The 20,680-nt window shown below is 39.8% G+C and overlaps 2 protein-coding genes across 2 annotated transcripts in view; one reads left to right on the plus strand and one right to left on the minus strand.

Annotated features, from left to right (window-relative positions):
• The window catches only part of FBXO4 (F-box protein 4), a 326,410-nt gene extending 317,510 nt beyond the window's left edge, over nt 1–8,900 (plus strand). The window contains exon 9 of the mRNA XM_061187749.1: nt 8,876–8,900. The gene's annotated coding sequence lies outside the window, so the exon portion shown is untranslated. The remainder of the gene's footprint in view (nt 1–8,875) is intronic.
• A 6,507-nt stretch (nt 8,901–15,407) lies between these two features.
• LOC133089656 (ubiquitin-related modifier 1-like) lies at nt 15,408–15,873 on the minus strand. Its single transcript, XM_061187750.1, has one exon. It carries the CDS (start codon nt 15,848–15,850, stop codon nt 15,545–15,547), a length of 306 nt encoding a protein of 101 aa, XP_061043733.1. The 5' UTR covers nt 15,851–15,873; the 3' UTR covers nt 15,408–15,544.
• Between the last annotated feature and the right edge of the window lie 4,807 nt (nt 15,874–20,680).

Raw genomic sequence — 20,680 nt, forward strand, 5'->3', positions numbered from 1 at the left:
TTTCTTTTTCATTTATTTCTGATCTGATCTTTATGATTTCTTTCCTTCTGCTAGCTTTGGGGTTTTTTTGTTCTTCTTTCTCTAATTGCTTTAGGTGCAAGGTTAGGTTGTTTATTCGAGATGTTTCCTGTTTCTTGATGTAGGCTTGTATTGCTATAAACTTCCCTCTTAGAACTGCTTTTGCTGCATCCCATAGGTTTTGGATCGTCGTGTCTCCATTGTCATTTGTTTCTAGGTATTTTTTGATTTCCCCTTTGATTTCTTCAGTGATCACTTCGTTATTAAGTAGTGTATTGTGTAGCCTCCATTTGTTTGTAATTTTTACAGATCTTTTCCTGTAATTGATATCTAGTCTCATAGCGTTGTGGTCGGAAAAGATACTTGATACAATTTCAATTTTTTTAAATTTACCAAGGCTTGATTTGTGACCCAAGATATGATCTATCCTGGAGAATGTTCCATGAGCACTTGAGAAAAATGTGTATTCTGTTGTTTTTGGGTGGAATGTCCTATAAATATCAATTAAGTCCATCTTGTTTAATGTATCATTTAAAGCTTGTGTTTCCTTATTTATTTTCATTTTGGATGATCTTTCCATTGGTGAAAGTGGGGTGTTAAAGTCCCCTACTATGATTGTGTTACTGTCGATTTCCCCTTTTATGGCTGTTAGTATTTGCCTTATGTATTGAGGTGCTCCTATGTTGGGTGCATAAATATTTACAATTGTTATACCTTCCTCTTGGATCGATCCCTTGATCATTATATAGTGTCCGTCTTTGTCTCTTGTAATTGTCTTTATTTTAAAGTCTATTTTGTCTGATATGAGAATTGCTACTCCAGCTTTCTTTTGATTTCCATTTGCATGGAATATCTTTTTCCATCCCCTCACTTTCAGTCTGTATGTGTCTCTAGGTCTGAAGTGGGTCTCTTGTAGACAGCATATATATGGGTCTTGTTTTTGTATCCATTCAGCCAGTCTGTGTCTTTTGGTGGGAGCATTTAATCCATTTACATTTAAGGTAATTATCGATATGTATGTTCCTATTCCCATTTTCTTAAATGTTTTGGGTTTGTTATTGTAGGTGTTTTCCTTCTCTTGTGTTTCTTGCCTAGAGAAGTTCCTTTAGCATTTGTTGTAAAGCTGGTTTGGTGGTGCTGAACTCTCTCAGCTTTTGCTTGTCTGTAAAGGTTTTAATTTCTCCATCAAATCTGAATGAGATCCTTGCTGGGTAGAGTAATCTTGGTTGTAGGTTTTTCTCCTTCATCACTTTAAGTATATCCTGCCACTCCCTTCTGGCTTGCAGCGTTTCTGCTGAAAGATCAGCTGTTAACCTTATGGGGATGCCCTTGTGTGTTATCTGTTGTTTTTCCCTTGCTGCTTTTAATATGCTTTCTTTATATTTAATTTTTGATAGTTTGATTAATATGTGTCTTGGTGTGTTTCTCCTTGGATTTATCCTGTATGGGACTCTCTGTGCTTCCAGGACTTGATTAACTATTTCCTTTCCCATATTAGGGAAGTTTTCAACTATAATCTCTTCAAATATTTTCTCAGTCCCTTTCTTTTTCTCTTCTTCTTCTGGGACCCCTATAATTCGAATGTTGGTGCGTTTAATGTTGTCCCAGAGGTCTCTGAGACTGTCCTCAGTTCTTTTCATTCTTTTTTCTTTATTGTGCTCTGCAGTAGTTATTTCCACCATTTTATCTTCCAGGTCACTTATCCGTTCTTCTGCCTCAGTTATTCTGCTATTGATCCCATCTAGAGTATTTTTAATTTCATTTATTGTGCTTGTCATCGTTTCTTGGTTCCTCTTTAGTTCTTCTACGTCCTTGTTAAATGTTTCTTGCATTTTGTCTATTCTATTTCCAAGACTTTGGATCATCCTTACTATCATTATTCTGAATTCTTTTTCAGGTAGACTACCTATTTCCTCTTCATTTGTTAGGTCTGGTGTGTTTTGACCCTGCTCCTTCATCTGCTGTGTGTTTTTCTGTCTTCTCATTTTGCTTATCTTACTGTGTTTGGGGTCTCCTTTTCACAGGCTGCAGGTTCGTAGTTCCCGTTGTTTTTGGTATCTGTCCCCAGTGGCTAAGGTTGGTTCAGTGGGTTGTGTAGGTTTCCTGGTGGAGGGAACTAGTTCCTGTGTTCTGGTGGATGAGGCTGGATGTTGTCTTTCTGGTGGGTTCGTCCACGTCTGGTGGTGTGTTTTGGGGTGTCTGTGGCCTTATTATGATTTTAGGCAGCCTCTCTGTTAATGGATGGGGCTGTGTTCCTGTCTTGCTAGTTGTTTGGCATAGGGTGTCCAGCACTGTAGCTTGCTGGTCGTTGAGTGAAGCTGGGTCTTGATGTTGAGATGGAGATCTGTGAGAGATTTTCACCGTTTGGTATTACGTGGAGCTGGGAGGTCTCTTGTGGACCAGTGTCCTGAAGTTGGCTCTCCCACCTCAGAGGCACAGCCCTGATGCCTGGCTGGAGCACCAAGAGCCTTTCATCCACACGGCTCAGAATAAAAGGGAGAAAAAATGGAAAGAAAGAAAAAAAGAGGATAAAATAAAATAAAATAAAGCAATTATAATAAAAAATAAGAAAAAAAAATTATTAAGAGTAAATTTATTAAGAAAAAAATTTTTTTTAATTTTTAAAAATAGATTTATTAATTTTTTATACTAATAATAAGAAAAAAATTATTTAGAAAAAATTTATTAAGAAAAAAAATTTTTTAATTTTTTAAAATAAAAAATATGAAAAAACTTATTAAAAATTTTTTTAAAAATAGAAAATAAGGAAAAAATTATTAAGAAAACATTTATTAGGGAAAAAAAATTTGTTTAAGCCAAAAAAAAAAAAAAAAAAAAGGACGGACCTAACCCTAGGACTAACGGTGAGAGCAAAGCTATACAGACAAAATCTCACCCAGAAGCATACACATCTACACTCACAAAAAAAAGGAAAAGGGGAAAAGTTAATATATCCTGCTCCCAAAGTCCATCTCCTAAATTTGGGATGATTCGTTGTCTATTCAGGTATTCAACAGATGCAGGCACATCAAGTTGTTTGTGGAGCTTTAATCCGCTGCTTCTGAGGCTGCTGGGAGAGATTTCCCTTTCTCTTCTTTGTTCGTACAGCTCCCGGGGTTCAGCTTTGGATTTGGACCCGCCTCTGCATGTAGGTCCCCTGAGGGCGTCTGTTCCCCGCCCAGACAGAACGGGGTTAAAGGAGCAGCTGATTCGGGGGCTCTGGCTCAGTCAGGCCGGGGGGAGGGAGCGGTACGGAGGAGGCGGGGCGAGCCTGCGGCGGCAGAAGCCGGCGTGACGTTGCAGCAGACTGAGGCGCGCCGTGCGCTCTCCCGGGGAAGTTGTCCCCGGATTACGGGAGCCTGGCCGTGGTGGGCTGCACAGGCTCCCGGGAGGGGCGGTGTGGAGAATGACCTGTGCTCGCCCACAGGCTGTTTGGTGGCGGCAGCAGCAGCCTTAGCGTCTCATGCCCGTCTCTGGGGTCCGCGCTGATAGCCGCGGCTCGCGCCCGTCTCTGGAGTTCGTTTAAGTGGCGTTCTGAATCCCCTCTCCTTGCACGCCGCGAAACAAAGAGGCAAGAAAAAGTCTCCTGCCTCTTCGGCAGCTGCAGACTTTTTCTCGTGCACCCTCCCGGCTAGTTGTGGTGCGCTAGACCCTTCAGGCTGTGTTCACGCAGCCAACCCCAGTCCTCTCCCTGGGATCCGACCGAAGCCCGTGCCTCAGCTCCCAGCCCCCGCCCGCCCCGGCGGGTGAGCAGACAAGCCTCTCGGGCTGGTGAGTGCTGCTCGGCGCCGAGCCACTGTGCGGGAATCTCTCCGTTTTTCCCTCTGCGTCCCTGTTGCTGTGGGATCCGCGCTGATAGCCGCGGCTCGCGCCCGTCTCTGGAGCTCGTTTAGGCGGTGCTCTGAATCCCCTCTCCTTGCGCGCCGCGAAACAAAGAGGCAAGAAAAAGTCTCTTGCCTCTTTGGCAGCTGCAGTCTTTTTCCCGGACTCCCTCCCGGCTAGCACCGAAGCCCGAGCCCCAGCTCCCAGGCCCCGCCCGCCCCGGCGGCTGAGCAGACAAGCCTCTCCGGCTGGTGAGTGCTGGTCGGCACCGCTCCTCTGTGCGGGAATCTCCGCTTTGCCCTCCGCACCAATGTGGGTGCGCTCTCCTCCGTGGCTCCGAAGCTTCCCCCCTCTGCTACCCGCAGTCTCTGCCCACGAAGGGGCTTCCTAGTGTGTGGAAACCTTTCCTCCTTCACAGCTCCCTCCCACTGGTGCAGGTCCCGTCCCTATTCTTTTGTCTCTGTTATTTCTTTTTTCTTTTGCCCTACCCAAGTACGTGGGGATTTTCTTGCCTTTTGGGAGGTCTGACGTCTTCTGCCAGCGTTCAGTGGGTGTTCTGTAGGAGCAGTTCCACGTGTAGATGTATTTCTCATGTATCTGTGGGGAGGAAGGTGATCTCCGCGTCTTACTCTTCCGCCATCTTGCCCCTCCCTCAGGATTAATTTTTAATTGCTATTATTCCTTGACTGCTCACAAACATTTTCTATTTGCTGAACAATTAAAGAGGGGAATTCAAGCCACTTTTTCTCAGGGGCAGCATTCTTCATGTTATGATCAAGATCAAACAAAAAGTCTCATTTATTTTCTTAATTTTCTCTTGGTAGAAATTGTAAAATTGTGTTACTTTTAGATTTGGAAACTATTTCTTCTTCTTGTATTTTTTACCTCTGAAAAGATTTCAGTTTGCTAGATTTATAGCAGCAGTGAGTCTAGCTACATTTCAGGATCTAAAATGTCATGGTGTCAACAGCATAAATGATTTGCAGAATCTTCTTCGATAACCAGAAACATCATAGTCTCCTTAGGATCCTATAAAATGACCAAATTTTACCTAAGTTCTAATTTTACCCTATAAGGGACTGTAATGGCTACTATTGTCCAGAAGCCTAAAAGAGATATTTCTTGTGCTACTAAAAAGAGACCTCTGGGGAGATATTCATGGGTAATTAGGGGCAGCTTTTAAAATCCAATGTGTATTTCATTTAACTCCATCTCTTATAATTTTATAGACTTCCACCAAATGGCTGAATGAGGATGACTAGATGGCATTTATGAAAGGATCTGAGACTATCATGCCTCCAAAAGAAATCATGTACTGAAAGGTCTAGGCATCAAACTCATCCATTTTACAACATATAGGCAACAGTAATAAAATCAAATGGCAATGCTCTGTTCTTAAGGTCCCCATGGTCACATCACTGTAACTGGATGCTAGTTGCAATAAAAATGACCTAAAAGCTAAATGCCTTTGCAAAGACAACCACAAGTAGCCTGGTTCACATTTCCCTCCAGTTCCCTTATGCCAGCTTGCCTCTCAAGTCCCAGCATCCATTGAGGCTGCGGTTACATGTGTTCCCACAATGACAAAGTCAGCTATAAATATTGCTCTCTCCTGTGCTATAATTTAGAACTGGAAAAGTTTAACTAGCCATGGGAATGAGGAATTTGGATAGAATTGTTTTTAATTTAAAATTTCTTTGCAAAATTGATATTTAAACTGGATTAGTCTTCATCCATGTCATCAGTACAACATTGTCATTATTCTTAAAAGAGAAGAGATTTGGATTTGAAGTGATGGGGGTGGAAGCCTTGAGAGAGCTAGTGGTAATGCCACTCTGATGACCATCTGGAGTCTTGAACTTTTTTCCTCTTTTTACCATGCATGCAGCATTCCAGAGTGTTTTACCCAATTCCTCCATCTTTTCCTTTCTTCTCCTTTCTCCTCTTTTCATTGTCCTTCACTGCTCAAACATAGTGAAGTTTGAACAAAAGAGGAATAAAAAATATTCCACTCTTCAAGTCCCTGGTTTTATCTTTCATAATAAACCTTGGACAGGAGCTTTTCAAAGGGCGTGGATCATAGAGAAGCTTCCAGAATTTTAGTCTCTGAAGTACATTCATACATATGTTCATGCATTCATGCTGTCAAATACTTTTGAGTGCCCCATTAGTTCCTGGGGATAGATAAGGATACATGCTACTGCCTCTAAGGGACACATTACCTAACATCCCTTCCGTAAAATGAAAACCAGGACTTAAAATGAGGAACAAATAAACAAAAAACAACAACAAAATAGAAATGGAATGATTTCTTATTTCTTCTCACCTCAGATATCAGACCTCACCATGTCACTATCTAAGACCTTAAAGTTCAGGGGAGACTGAATAGGTAGACAGATGGATAGATGGATTAATGGACATTGACTGAGGCCTGAGTTTCAAAGTCCTTAGCACATAGTCGTGGGTCTTCCAAAGAGAGAGCCTGAGCTTACAAAGAAATAATATATAAAGTTTGAGTTTTCTGATGGCAAATTATATACATAACACCCACTATATATACACACATACTTTTATATACACACATATATACATATATGTATATATACTCATATAATAAGTTCTAACATTCTATAGTTTACAGAACCAATTCAACTCAATTTTTCAGAAGTTTTAGGTGACTATGTCCAAAAAGCAGCATTAATGTCACAGATGGGACTCGGCTCTGGTCCTTGGATACAAAATGCAATGTTTTTATTTTATTTTATTTTTTCATTTGAATTTTATTTTATTTATTTATTTTTTATACAGCAGGTTCTTATTAGTTGTCTATTTATACATATTACATATTAATGTATATATGTCAATCCCAATCTCTGAATTCATCCCCTCCCCCCTGCTTTCCCCCAATGCAATGTTTTTATTTCTGGATGTTTCACCTTTACCCTTTCAGATACATTTTTCCTTACTTCATTGTTGAACATATTTGAGATAATTTATTAATTATCATTATTCTAATCTGGCCTCAGAAAGCCAGCCACTGATTTTTCTCAAAGGGACACAGACAATGTAGTATTATAATTTCTCACCATGGAAGAAGTGGAAAATTATTTGTCATAGAGAAGACCAGTGGCTACAACATCTTCACATTTTCACAAGTCTTTGCTATGTCTCAAAAGGGTTCACTGTAGAATGTGTGCAGAAAAAAAATCTGTCATACTGAGATATGGAAATGCTGGCATCATATAGACCTTTTCCAACCAGCTACAAAAGCTATGAAGAGAAAATTATATAGATCTACTGAACTGTACCCATAAAAAGTCATTTTTATGTTAGCAAGATTTGAGAAACCAGAGCCATCAGAGTGTTGCAATTGGCAGAAGGGAACAGAAGCATAGTCTGAAATCACACATACTTACCTGAATTCCACAGAATAATTAAATAAATAATTATTAATTAAATAATTAAATAACTAAATTTAAAAATCTATCAAGTTGTTTGCACAGACCTAATCCTAAGGTATACAAATATGTTGACATATAGGCCACAGTGGGCTCTGACTGTCTTCTTGAGTCTCAAAAGTATCCTGTCCAGATATCAGGGGGTTCTAGCTTTTTCTCTGAATTTCTAGCCAGGTCACTTTCTCTGTTTCTCTCATGTGCCCCAGTGTGAGATGTCAAGCAAAGTTATCATGTTCCCAGGTGAAAATTAATGTGTATGTAAGTGGTTCAATTAAAAAGAGAAAGGCCCAAACATGTTTATTACTCTGGCTGTCTCTTGCTCACCCTCTGTGGTTTAAAGAAATATGTCTCCCCCTTGCTTCCCAAGAAGAGATTTTGAATCATGTGGCTGCTCCCCTACTCCATATCCCCACCATTTCTCACCAAATTAATTAAACCAGTGATGGCAAACTGATCCACAGGATGACCAACTTGGAGAAACAAACACAACTGCCTTAGCCAGTTAGATTCCCAGTTTGAAAAACTGAATGGAAATCAAGGAAAGAAATACTCATTTTAAGCAGAAAAGCCAGAATGCTCCAGACAGGTCGAGAGCAGCGAGTGTTGTTAATGGCAAAGCACCAGTCTTTAAGTTTCTGTTTGTAGGCATTTAAAGACTCCTTTAATCCAGAAATACCATCATCCATCTCTAAAACTGAGCCCTTACATTTTTGTAGATTTCATCCACTTTTCACTCCATAAGCATCCTTACAGTAACCTTCCCTTTGTTCGAACTAGCCTGAATGGTTCTCTACTTTCAAACCAAAGAGCTCTGATTAAGAAAATGCCAAGGAAGATATCTCACAAAAGTCCTCTCATTATACTGTGACTAACCTTTGACTCTGAGGGTGAGCCCTGCAGTTCTTGAATTCATCCTTCTACTCAGAACACAGCCCTTAGAACTCCCCAGAGAGACCCCTGTGTCCTCTTGTGATGCTTCTCACCGATTCTCACCATTTTCCCTTTGCTCTTGTGTTACAGACTCTCAAGTAAGCCTGTCTCTATTATACTCATCTAGTATGAACCTGGCATCCTGCTGGTCTTCATACTCTGCCTGATCAGAATCTTTCACATACCTCCTGATAGGACAGCCAGTTCTATAACTGCATTTACTTTAGTTTTGATCTTTTGTTGTTTTACCAGGAACAAACTTAGTTTTCCAGGATATTCTCAAACAACAAGGACAGATCTAGCTAAAAATTGTTTTTTCATAGACATCATCCCAGAGAATTTGAGTTCAATGAGCCTGAGAAGGAGCCCAGAAATCTATATTTTGTCTAGCTCCCAGGTTGTGCTGATACAAGTGATTCTTGAACCAACTTTGAGAAACACTGCTCTGGAACACTGGATTCCAAATCCAACAGGAAACTAATGGATTATTATAACCCCTTGGGTAGCATTTAAAATGATCTCTTTTGGGATCACACCCATGAATGTTCTGATTCAATATCTCTGAAGAAGAGGATGGAACCATGCTAACTGACCTGAAAAATTGAACAGAAAAGCAAAACAGACACTCTTTATACTGTTTACCCCAGGTAGAGTTTCTTCTGGTGTGACTCAGACTGTGGACCATTTGCATCAAATTCATCTGCTGTGCTTGTTGCATGTGGATTTGTTCTTCTCTAGACATAGTGGTCATACTTTCTGGCAGAAGGTGGGGAATCTACTCATTTGAAAAATTCCTCAGGTGAGACTTATGTGTTTCTGCCTTTCCCTTCTTCTAATCATTTATCGTCACTGATCAATGTAATGCATGAGCATTACAGTATTTTATAGCTTGTTTCCAAATTTGAAAATGCATCCCTTGTTAAAAATCACTGGAACTGAATTAAGCTTTCTCATTTCATGAGGTATAATTCATGAAGTATGCATCTGGATCCTCAGAAAAGTTTCCATTTAAATGCTCTTATTGACATGAATAATGTGTAAGTAGCCCTGTCTGGTTTGGAAGGATACTTCAGTATTTCACAAGAATCTCTTAAAAGTGTATTAATTTACTGTGTCATTGTAGATCCCTTTTCTTCTGCCCAAACACCAAACACCACTGTATAAATCACCCCCAAATAAAATTTTTGTGTATCCCTCCCTTCCAAGAAGCTCCAAAACCTGCCCAAAGTCAGCAGAAGAAAGGAAGTAATAAAGATTAGAGCATCAATAAATGAAGCAGAGAACAAAAAAACAATGGAAAAAAAAATCTATGAAACTAAGAGTTTTTTTTTTTAAATAATTAATATCAACAAACTCTTAGCTAGACTGATCAAGAAAAAAATGAAGGCTCAGCTAAAGAAAATCCTAAATGAAAGAGAAGACATTATAACTAATGCCATAGAAACAAAAATCATAAGAAACTATTATGAACAATGATACACAAGCATATTGGACAACCTAGAAGAAATTGATGAATTCCTAGAAGCACACGCCTACCTAGATAGACTGAAGAAGAAATAAAAAGCCTGAATTGACAAAGGAGACAAGAATATACAATGGAGAAAAGACACTCTCTTCAATAAGTGGTGCTGGGGAAACTGGAAAGCTACAAGTAAAAGAATGGAGTTAGAACATTTTCTCACATCATATAAAAAAAATAAGCTCAAAATGGATTAAAGACCTAGGTATAAATCCAGAAACCATAAAACTCCTAGAAGAGAACATAGGCAGAACCCTCTGATATAAATCGTAGCAATTTTTTTTTTTTGGATCCGTCTCCTAAGCAAAAGAAACAAAAGCAAAAATAAACAAATGGGACCTAATTAAACTTAAACGCTTTTGCACAGCGAAGAAACCATTGACAAAGTGAAAAGACAATCTACTGAATGGGAGAAAATATCTACAAATTATATGACCGATACAGGGTTAATATCCAAAATATATAAACAGCTCATATAACTTAATATCCAAAAGCAAACAACCCAATTAAAAAATGGGCAGAAGACCTGAATAAACATTTTTCCAAAGAAGAGATACATATGGCCAACAAGCACCTGAAAAGATGCTCAGCATCACTAATCATCAGAGAAATGCAAATCGAAACCACAATGAGATATCAGTTCACACTGTCAAAATGGCTATCATCAAAAAGTCTACAAATAACAAATGTTCGTGAGGATGTGGAGAAAAAGGAGCCCTCTTACACTGTTGGTGGGAATGTAAATTGGTGCAGCCACTATGGAAAACAGTATGGAAGTTCATCAAAAAACTAAACATAGAACTACAATATAATCCAGCAATTCTACTCCTGGGCATACATCTGAAGAAAACAAAAACACTAATTTGAAAAGGTACGTGCACCCCGATGTCCCAATGTTCATAGCAGCATTATTTACAATAACATAGATATGGAAGCAACCTAAGTATTCATCCAGAGATGAATGGACAAGAAGATGTGGTGTGTAGTAGTATGCACAATGGAATACTACTCAGCCATAAAAAGAATGAAACTCTGCCATTTGCAATGGTGTAGATAGACCTAGAGGGTATTATGCATAGTGAAATAAGTCAGACAGTGAAAGAAAAATACTGTATGTTACCACTTATATGTGGAATCTAAAAATTTTTTAAATGATTGTATATAATAGAAAAAGAAAGCCTGAATCAATAATAAATAAGGAGATTCAATCAGTAATCAAAAACCTCCCAATAAAGAAAAGCTCAGGACCAGAGGGCTTCACAGGTGAATCATACCAAACATTTAAAGAAGAATTAATATTAATCCTTTCAAAACTCCTCCAAAAACTGGAAGAGGGTACACTTCCAAACTTATTTTATCAGGCCAGCATGACCCAATACCAAAGCCAGACAAAGACACTACAAGAAAAGAAAACTACAGTCCAGTATCCTTGATGAACATAGATGCAAAAATCCTCACCAAAATACTAACTAACTGAATTCAACAGCACATTAAAAGGATCATACACCTGACCAAGTGTGATATATCGCTGGAAAGCAAGGTTCAACATAGGCAAATCAAGAAATGTAATACATCACATTAACAGAATAAAGAATAAAAATTATATGATCATTTTCATAGATGCAGAAAAAGCATTTGACAAAATTCAGTATTCGTTTGGATAAAATCTCTCGACAAAGAAGGATGTCATACCATTTGTGACAACATGGATGAACCTGGAGAACATCATGCTAAGTGAAATAAGCCAGACATAGGAAGACAAATACTAAACAGTACCACTTATGTGAGAAATCTAAAATAGTCAAACTGATAGTAGCAGAGAATAAAATGGTGGTTAACAGTGGCTGGGAGGAGGGGTATATGGGGATGTACTAGTCAAAGGGTACTAAGTTCCAGTTATGCTAGTTGAATAAATCCTAGATCTGTACTGTACATCATAACCTATAGTTAACAATACTGTATTGTATTCTTAAAATTTTGCTAAGAAGGTAGATCTTATGTTAAGTGTTCTTGTCATACATAAAAAGTAATAATAAATAAAGAGTCAGGAAGAAACTTTTGGAGGTGATGGATATGTTAATGGCATGGATGTGGTGATAGTTTCAAGGGTGTACACTTATCTCCAAACACATCACATTGTATATATTAAATATGTACACCTTTTCATATGTTAATTATACCTCAATAAAATGCTTTAACAAGTGAAATAAATTAAATGAGTGGAAAAATAAAACAAACCAGTCTTTAACTCTGAAAATCCTTACTAATTGACTGTTATGAGTTTGCTACTATACAACTCATCTGTATGGTTTGAAAAACATGATTTTGTTAAGCTATAATGTGAGAATAAAATTTTTCATCAAATTTTTTCTTGGTCACAGCAATGTTTTCTTCTATGATTAAGAGAAATGTAACAGAAAGGTGAAGGATAAGAAAAGAGTGAAAAGATGTTTGAGGAAGCGGAGCAAGCCAAAGAACTATGTGTACCATTCCACTTTTATTTAGGGTAAGTATGTATTTTATAGTCTGTTTTCCTCAGTTTTCACCAGAGTTCCTATCCTGGAGAGAACAGTTTTTATTAATAAAACTAGTGTGAGAGTATAAATATGTGTCGTCTGGAAGAAGATGGAATACAGTGATTGGGATAATAGTGAGAGAGGAGAGAGGAGGGGATGAGCATGGACCAGAGAGCGAGGGAACAGAGTAACATGGCAGGTGACTAGAACCCAAGGAGAAATGTTATTCAGTGAGAAATTCCCCTTGTTAGGATGGCAGAAGGACATTTAAGAATGAGAACATATTAATATCGAATTCAAAGTGTCTGTGTTTGTGAAAAGCATAACCCCTCCCATAACCCAAATCCTCATTAAAACCGTTACCATTTCTGTAGGTCCCCACAGGGTGAGCCATGGCATGGAAAAGGGACAGTATTTGAGGACAAGGCAAGATAATTTTCAAACTCAATTGATTTAGCAGAAGCAGGAACTCAGAACCAAGAGACTCAAAGAAACGTAACCCTCCTTTCATTCAAGGAATCCTTGGAGAGAATAGGAGGAAAGTTGAGTCTCTTAATGCACATGTGATTCATTTGAATCTTAAATTATAAGGTCGTATCAGGGGCTTCCTTTTATCTGGGCATTATCAATTTCTTTCTCTTACTTCCTTATGCTCCATGTTCTCTAAATCTCATTCCTCTATTCCCATACCCTCCATCTAAGAATTCTGTACAAAAATTTGCAAATTTGATAGTTTTTGATACCTATCCCAACAATGGACATAGTATTCAGTAAAATCTCATTTAACCAGGTCCCAGATAACCAGCAATATTAATTCACTTTGATTTTCTACATTTAATAATAGGAGGAAGAGGATACTCATAATTAAGTCTATACAAGCCAGGGATTTCATTAGAAAAGCAATTCTTCCTAATGTATGCCATGCACTGTGCAAAACCTTAGGGAAAAGTTGTGAATGTGATAGATCTGGTTTCTAGACACGTGAAGTTCTCTGGCCATTCCAGAAATACTCATCCTGGTTTATATATCTTCAAACCTATGATTATAACCAATACACACAAAGTCCTCCATCAACCAAAAAAATTCCCTTTTATATCTACTAAGACAGACAGAAAAGTAGTTGAATGCATTTAGCTCAAAGAAAGTTAAAAAAAAAAGTGTTAGGGATCAAGTCTCAACTAACATCTCAATTCTCGAGCATTCTTTGATTGAAGTTTTACAAAAGAAATACTTTTAATATTTATTAGAATTGTGAAGGAAAGATAAGAATTTGATGGTTTTCAAATTACTTCTAAGTAAGACTAGCTCCTTAATTTGTGGGATCCAGTGCAAAATTAAAATGCAGGTCCTTGTTAAAGTATTCTTAAGAATTTTTAAGAAAGTGACAGCAGAACATTGAAACAAGCACATGGCGTTTCTAAGCCTGGGACCGTGCAAATACAGAGGTCTCATGCCATGAAGGCAGCCTGTCTCTAAGCTTACAATTCACTTAATTTGTTCTAGAATTCTATTTAATATTTGACAAAGCAAATGCCCAATGGAGGAGAAAATATAGCGGTAACCAAGAAAGCAAGTAAACAAATTTTTTCACAGTATCACCTAAGAAACTGCTATGGAAACTTACATTATAATATTTTTTTAAATGTTTTCATCTAATATCTACAACTGTTAATTACCAAAACATTCCAAAGATCAGATTAGTAATCCATTTCATTTAGGACTTTAAGGTTTAGATGGTAATCAGTCTGCAGAACTTACTTTAAAGCAGGAAGAAATCATCAAATTTTCCCTTAATGTGAATGAATCTAAGATATTTTACTTTCTACTGAAAATAGAAAAATGATTTAGAAAATAGAAGTTTATCAGACAAGATGTATAACTACAAGAAGGTATCCTGTAAGAAGAGGTGCCTTTTAACAAGCAAGGTTCCTTAATTAATAATGGGCAATTTACTTTCTAGTCAGATGTAAGTAATTGCACGAAAACAGACTGGAAATAAGTCATATTCGAGTTCTTACATTTTCTCATTTTAATTAGTGCATATTATGTGGTTTGCCTCAGCCCTTCCATAAATAATTTATTTCCTACTGCTCAGAGCTTCAGTTTCTTCATCTCAAAAATGAGAAGTTTCAGCTAATTGAGTTCTGAATGCTCTGCCAGTCCTAATTAAACTCAGCATGACTTATTGTTAACATATTGCCCACAAATTCCTATGCAGGAGACTTCAGAATTTTTTTTTTTTTTTTTTTTTTTTTCAGTAAACAACCTAGGCTTTTATTTGCCCAAGGCCAGCTGTTGCAGGCACTGAGGCCCCAAGACTTCCAGAAGGGATGGAGGGAGGAGGGGTGAACCATCCTGCCTACCAGGTGCTGCCTGCCCCCATCCTGCTTCCTGCAGAAGGTGAGAGAGGAGATCAAGTGTACATTTGTGCCATCAAGTATCTCCCCAGTTTTCAGATACTATAAAAATTCAGTTGTTGAGGAGGAAACTGAGGCACATCGACCCCCCCCAAACCTCTATATGCCAGTCCAAGGTTTAGCCCACACCCTCCTTCTCTCCCCCCTCAGCGGAATGAGCTGCATGCTGGCAGCCTTTTGCCGGGAGGAGGGTCTCAGGAGCCCATCTGGTGGACTGTGTTGGGGGAGGCCAGCCAGGGTCAAGGGCTGTGGATGGGGGAGCAGGAGGAGGGGTGTGGCTGGAAGAGCAGCTGCTGTGTGTGGGGGGGCAGCACTGAATAGGGGACCCCAGCTGGGGTTCCACAATGATATCAGTGGGGGACAGGCAGAGCCCTCTGCTGTCCAGATGGGGAAACTGAGGCGGAGACCCCTCCAATCTTTGAGAAGAGAGGGGCCTGCCATCAGCTATTCAGATCCATTCATCTTCCCCCAGGAAGGCACCACGGCCCAGGAGCTGGAGTGCCTTGTCAGCGGTCACTCAGTGTTTAGACTGAGACACAGGAGTAGAGAGCTGCAGGGTCACCTGGCCGCACAGACCCCTCCACTCCTGACAGACTGAGGGGCACCCTCCCCCACCTCAGCTGCTGGGAGAGGCAGTGCCGGGCTCGGGCGCCTGCCCGCCTGCCTGCCTTCCCCTGCTCACGTGTCTGAGAAAGGCTCATTTTTAGCACCTGGCCTCTTTTCCCTGCCTGGAGGGAGCTCACGGGACAGAGGAAGGAAGAAAGCAGCCAAGGGAGACAGGGAGATCTGGAAGCAGGGCCCAAGGGGATGTCTGATTGTTCTGTTCTCCCCACCCCAAGGGGGCCCAGGCACAGAGAAGGGCCCTCAGCCGCCGTGCAGCGTGGATATGAAGAGGATGCTGTCCTGGTCCTGAAGCTGGTAGTCCAGCTCACCCAGCAGTTCCCAGTCGGCATCGTTAATCAACACCAGAATCCCTGGCCGCACGCTATCTCCCTGGATGAACAACTCTGGCCGCTCTTTTAGCAAGTTCTTCTTGATCCAGACAAGGAGGTTCCGGATGTCCCAGGGTTCCTCCTGTCCAGGCAAGGTGACCTGATGTTTCTTCACACCGTCAAACAGGAGCTCCGCACAGCCTCCGAACTCCACCTCCACAGACAAGGGCGCTGCCATGTTGAGGAAGCCGAGCTCACAGGAAACTCCCAGAATTTAAAAAAAAAGAATAAGCCACAGTTCCTGACCACAGAGAGTCTACAATCCAGAAGGCAAGGCAAGCCAGGCAGTCAATAAGTGTAATGTAAGACAGCTCTAAAATTCTAGACCTTTAATTCCAAACAAAAATCTTACCAAAGAAGCACAGAAACGTTTAAGGTTGAGATATGATGTAAAATTAATAGACTGGAAGCATGTAATACAAATCAATCTCCTTAAACATTAGATGTAGATGCTAGAGGCCTGAGTGAGTTTTTAAGCTGTCTTATAGCCAGTACTGGGGGAGTTCTGCTGCCATGCCAAACATCCAAATGCCTAGGGTGATATTTACCTTATAAGTGCTCTTCCTCCATATTAGGATGTGTTGACCGAATACATAACATGGACACAATTTCAGACCACATTTATCTTCATCACTGACTATTGCAGTAAAGTGTCCATGAGACAAAACTTGGGCTTCATTATTCCACTTGTTTTGTATTCTGGGAAATCTTATTTGGTTGGCAGCCTTTTCAACATTACATGGCTTTCATGTCACACATTTGGTTCAGCTGATATAATCAAGGTTCTAGTGCATCATTCATCTTTGAATAAACAATGAAAATCAGGAAGATTAAAAAGTGACAGCTTAAAATAGAGCATGAAATATAACCAAAGTCACAGAAATTGAATTAATATGGCTTTAACATGATTTTCAAAGGTCTCCAGTCTGGAGTTTGGGCCCAATTTCCTGGCTGGTTTAAAATGAGACCACAGATCTTAACTGATGTGCCTGAGGAGAGGCCATGAGTCAGTGGCTGAACTAGCCAGGCCTGTGAGCAGAGAGGCTGCAATAGATAATAAGCATTATGTGTTCTGAACTTCAAAAGAATCAAGAGCACAATTTTCGTTAATAAAAAATGTGCTTACTTGAAATGGTAACTCCCTAGATATCAACATGGAAAATGTTGTAATAGTGTATGTTATAGGTTGAGATCCCAGGGGAACAGATATGGGGATGGAGATTTGCAAGTGGGTGGCTTATTGTGGAGTGTCCTCAGGAACAATACCTGTAAGGAAGTGAGGGAGGCAGGACTGGGCAGGGGGAGAAGTCGAACTGTGATGCATCTGCAGCAGAGGCCCCAGCCACTCCCACACGGAGCCCTGGGGCTGGTTTGGTTCTCTAGATATGTCCCAAATTGAAGCAAGGGGCTAGGCCTCTCTACCTTGAGGAGGGCCTCAGCCTGGAGCAGTCAGTTCCTGACAGGTGGGGGCATGGGTGCCTGGGTCCTGGAGACAGGATCTGGGCTGTGCACCTCAGCATCCACTAGAGTTTACCCCTTGCATCCCTCAGATCTGCTTGCTTCCTCCCATCTGAGAAGAGTTCGTCCAGGATTCTGGATGGTCTCTTTTCCAGGGAAAACTTACCTAAGGAAGGCTAACAAAATGAACTGCAGCCTCCATGGTTACAGATAGTCTCAGGGCTGCAACTAGTGCTTATCATTTCCTTGCTCAACTACCAATTCTAGATTACTCTCATCTTTAACTAGCACTCCTGCTAGTCTACGGGGCTCGCATGATGTGGTGACCCTGACTCTCATCCCTGAGTTTTAGAGCCCCATGACCTTCTTAAAAATATGGCTTCTGAACTTGTCTATTTACTGTCATAATCGGACAATAGAGAACCTGGCTTCTGCACTTGTCCATTTACTATCAAAATTAGGAAAGAAGCAAGAGACACCCTAGTGAATCATCTGGGAATCAAATATATTCTTTCCTGTCCCCACTGTGTAACAACAGCCCTATTGTGTCTCCTGATAATTAGGGTCAATTACCCCTGCTAAGGATGGCTCTTCTTCCTTGCCTAACAGATGGTCTTGGTTCAAGGAAGCAAAAGTGACCTCATGAAAGCCTTCTCCCTCTTGGAACCTGATCTTTTGGACCAGTAGAGCCTAGCAGGGAAGGGAAGCACAAATTTTTCAACTGGATCTCTGAAATCAATGGCAAACAGCGAAGAGAATGCACAAGACTGAGGGTTAGTATAGAGATTATTAGTATATAATAATATTATATTATTGGTAGTATAGGGTAAGGTCAAAGATTAGAAGAAGGGTAAAATGGTTATTGCAGCAATTCAAGCAAAAACTGAGGAGGGCCTAAAACAAGGCACCAGTAATGAAGAAGAAAGATCAGCATTTGAAACATTAAAAATATGAAATGAACCAGATGAATGCAAGGAGGCTCAAAAGGGAGGATGGGAAATCTCCAATGACTCCCATGATTCCAGCTCAGTTTACTGCTAAGAAGGACAGAGACACAGGATAAAGAGCAGGTTTGATTCTTTATTTGGTTTGTTTTCAAGATGCCACAGGAGACAATATTTTAGCGTCACTTATTTTAGGTCACTGACCAATCAGTGACATTTAGGGGGCCCTCTGATTCCTTATTTGCTAGTTTCAAACTGCAGACCTCCTTTAAATGACCTACACTTGGAAGTTAGCTGTGCCTTTGAATTCTGGGAACTGTAACAAGCATAACTTCACATCTTTTAAATGTTTTGTATAGATTACACTCCTATAGAAGAAATTATTAAAGTAAAACTATGTCATTCCTGTGACAATGACTCCCAAATCTGTATTTCCCTCCTGATTTTTCCAACTGTATATTCCAAACTGCCTGCTGGACACTTTCACATGGAATTCATGCCAGCATCTCAGATTCAACACATCCAAATTCAATTAAGCCCCACCTCTGCCAGTTTTCCCTTATCTGTAAATAGGCTTCAGCTCCTGGAACCTCTATTTCTGATAAAGGACCCACCATCCTCTCAGTTGGGTTTGCAAACTATAACCCACAGGCCAAATTCAGCCTGTTCCTGTAAATAAAGTTTTCTTGCAACACAGCCAAATGAATTCATCTATATATTGTCTATGTCTGCTTTTGTGCCACAGTGGCAGAGATGAGTAGTTGTAGCAGAGCCCCTATGGCCCCAAAAGCCTTAGTATTATTATTATTGTTGTTGTTGTTATTATTATCATCTGAACCTTTACAGCACAAATTTGCTGACACCTGCTCTAAGTCAGCCAGGATCAAAATCTGAGTCATGTTACACTTACTTTCCCCTTTCTCTCACCTCATCTGCTCCCTGCCCTTTAAATGTTACTACTACAGATATCTCTCACTCTTCTCTCTCTGCTCTCACTGAGCCTAACCTATTTCAACACTCTGCAGACTCTTAACATGCTCTCTTACAGAAGAAATGCCCTCGCAGATCTACCTGGCTTCTCTCTCTACCCTTGGTGATATGACAAACTACAAATAGTCCCTCCATCTGTTGTTTGTCTAGGGGGAAGGGAGGAGGAGGGAAGTGTGAAGGGTGCTGGTCAGGGGAAGCTTCACAGAAGAAAGAAATGATTCAGCTGATAAAAGATAAACAGGCACTTTTCAGCAAAACAAAGGACCAAGGGGGAGGTGACTGGAGAGGTATAGGTGAAGATACTGCATGACTTTAGAGAAGGCATGAGAAAATAAGGTGTGTTTGGGGAACAGCAAGTAGTTTGGTATGGTGGGAAAAAAGGAAAATGTAATAAAAGGATAATGAGAAGCCCATTCTAGAAACTTTGTTTAAGCTACTATTTCCACGTTGGTCAGCCCCAGCTCCTACTCACCATTCTAGACCCAGTTGTGACACCTTCTCTGGTTCCTCCCAATCAAGTCTTGCCTCTTTTCCTCGGATTCCCATAATATTGCATCCTAACTTCTTCCATTTATCACTTTATAACTTGTGTGGCAGTATGGCAGAATAGATTTTTTATAAGTAGATGTAATAAACTATTAGTAGGTGATAATCTCTTCCTCCATTTACTGCCCAAGTGACCATCAGCGGTCCCCTCCTTCTCCTAGATGGTGGCTTCCTCATTTATAGTGTGGTTGCACCTTGGGAACACAGGAGACTTCTGCAAACTGTAAAGTGCTAAATAAATGAAAACTAACATTTGTATGGTACTTGGTAGAGATTTATAACTTGAGGAAACACCTAATGTCCTGCAAGTTTTTGCTTGTTTGCTTAAGTATGTCCCTTACTGGACTAAAATATAACTTGAGATCAGACAGTAACTGTATCTTGTGCATTTTTATATCATCAGCACATAAAGAGTATTCAGTATATGTTCATAAAATTAAATTGCCCCACTGAAGTTGACACAAGATCTGATCACACTAGCACTAATTATTTGTAATCTACACACTAAAAAATTAAGGCTCAGCTCATATTGTTCCTAAAAAGTCACATTGGAATATTTAAGTGTTTTTGATATGCAAGATATCAAAAGAAATTCAGAGAGTTTTACTTGTTATTGCGTGAGAAACAAATGGTGAACAGGGGTACTTCAAACCTGAAACTGGTACAAAGCTCGGAGGCATGCCATTACAGGATGCCTTATAAAGTGAAAATGAGGAAGTTGTTTAACCTTTACAATGATTGGTTATTAAAATGGGAGTTTTCAGACAGCAGGGGATTGATTAAAATTGATTATCTTATACCATTTTAGGAAGATGATTAAAGTTTCATTTATGATTATCAGAGGCATTTGCAAGAAATAACCTAAGTTTTGTTTACATTCATGGAGTAAACTAGATGAAGTTTTGCTTATGTGTCTTAACTAATTTTGTTTGCTAGGGAGAGCTTCAAGCCTGGTTTCCATTTTATTTAACTTTAACAAAGGATATTAAAAATATTCAGGGTAACACTAAATTATGTTGTCATTGATCAAAATGATTTTGAAACTTTTCTTTGGAGTTACTTTAAGGATG

Source organism: Eubalaena glacialis, chromosome 4, assembly GCF_028564815.1.
Source record: "Eubalaena glacialis isolate mEubGla1 chromosome 4, mEubGla1.1.hap2.+ XY, whole genome shotgun sequence".
Lineage (NCBI taxonomy): Eukaryota > Metazoa > Chordata > Mammalia > Artiodactyla > Balaenidae > Eubalaena > Eubalaena glacialis.

Excerpts from the sequence above, each read along its gene's own strand:
- LOC133089656 (XM_061187750.1), bottom strand. The coding sequence starts at position 15,850 with ATGGCAGCGCCCTTGTCTGTGGAGGTGGAGTTCGGAGGCTGTGCGGAG.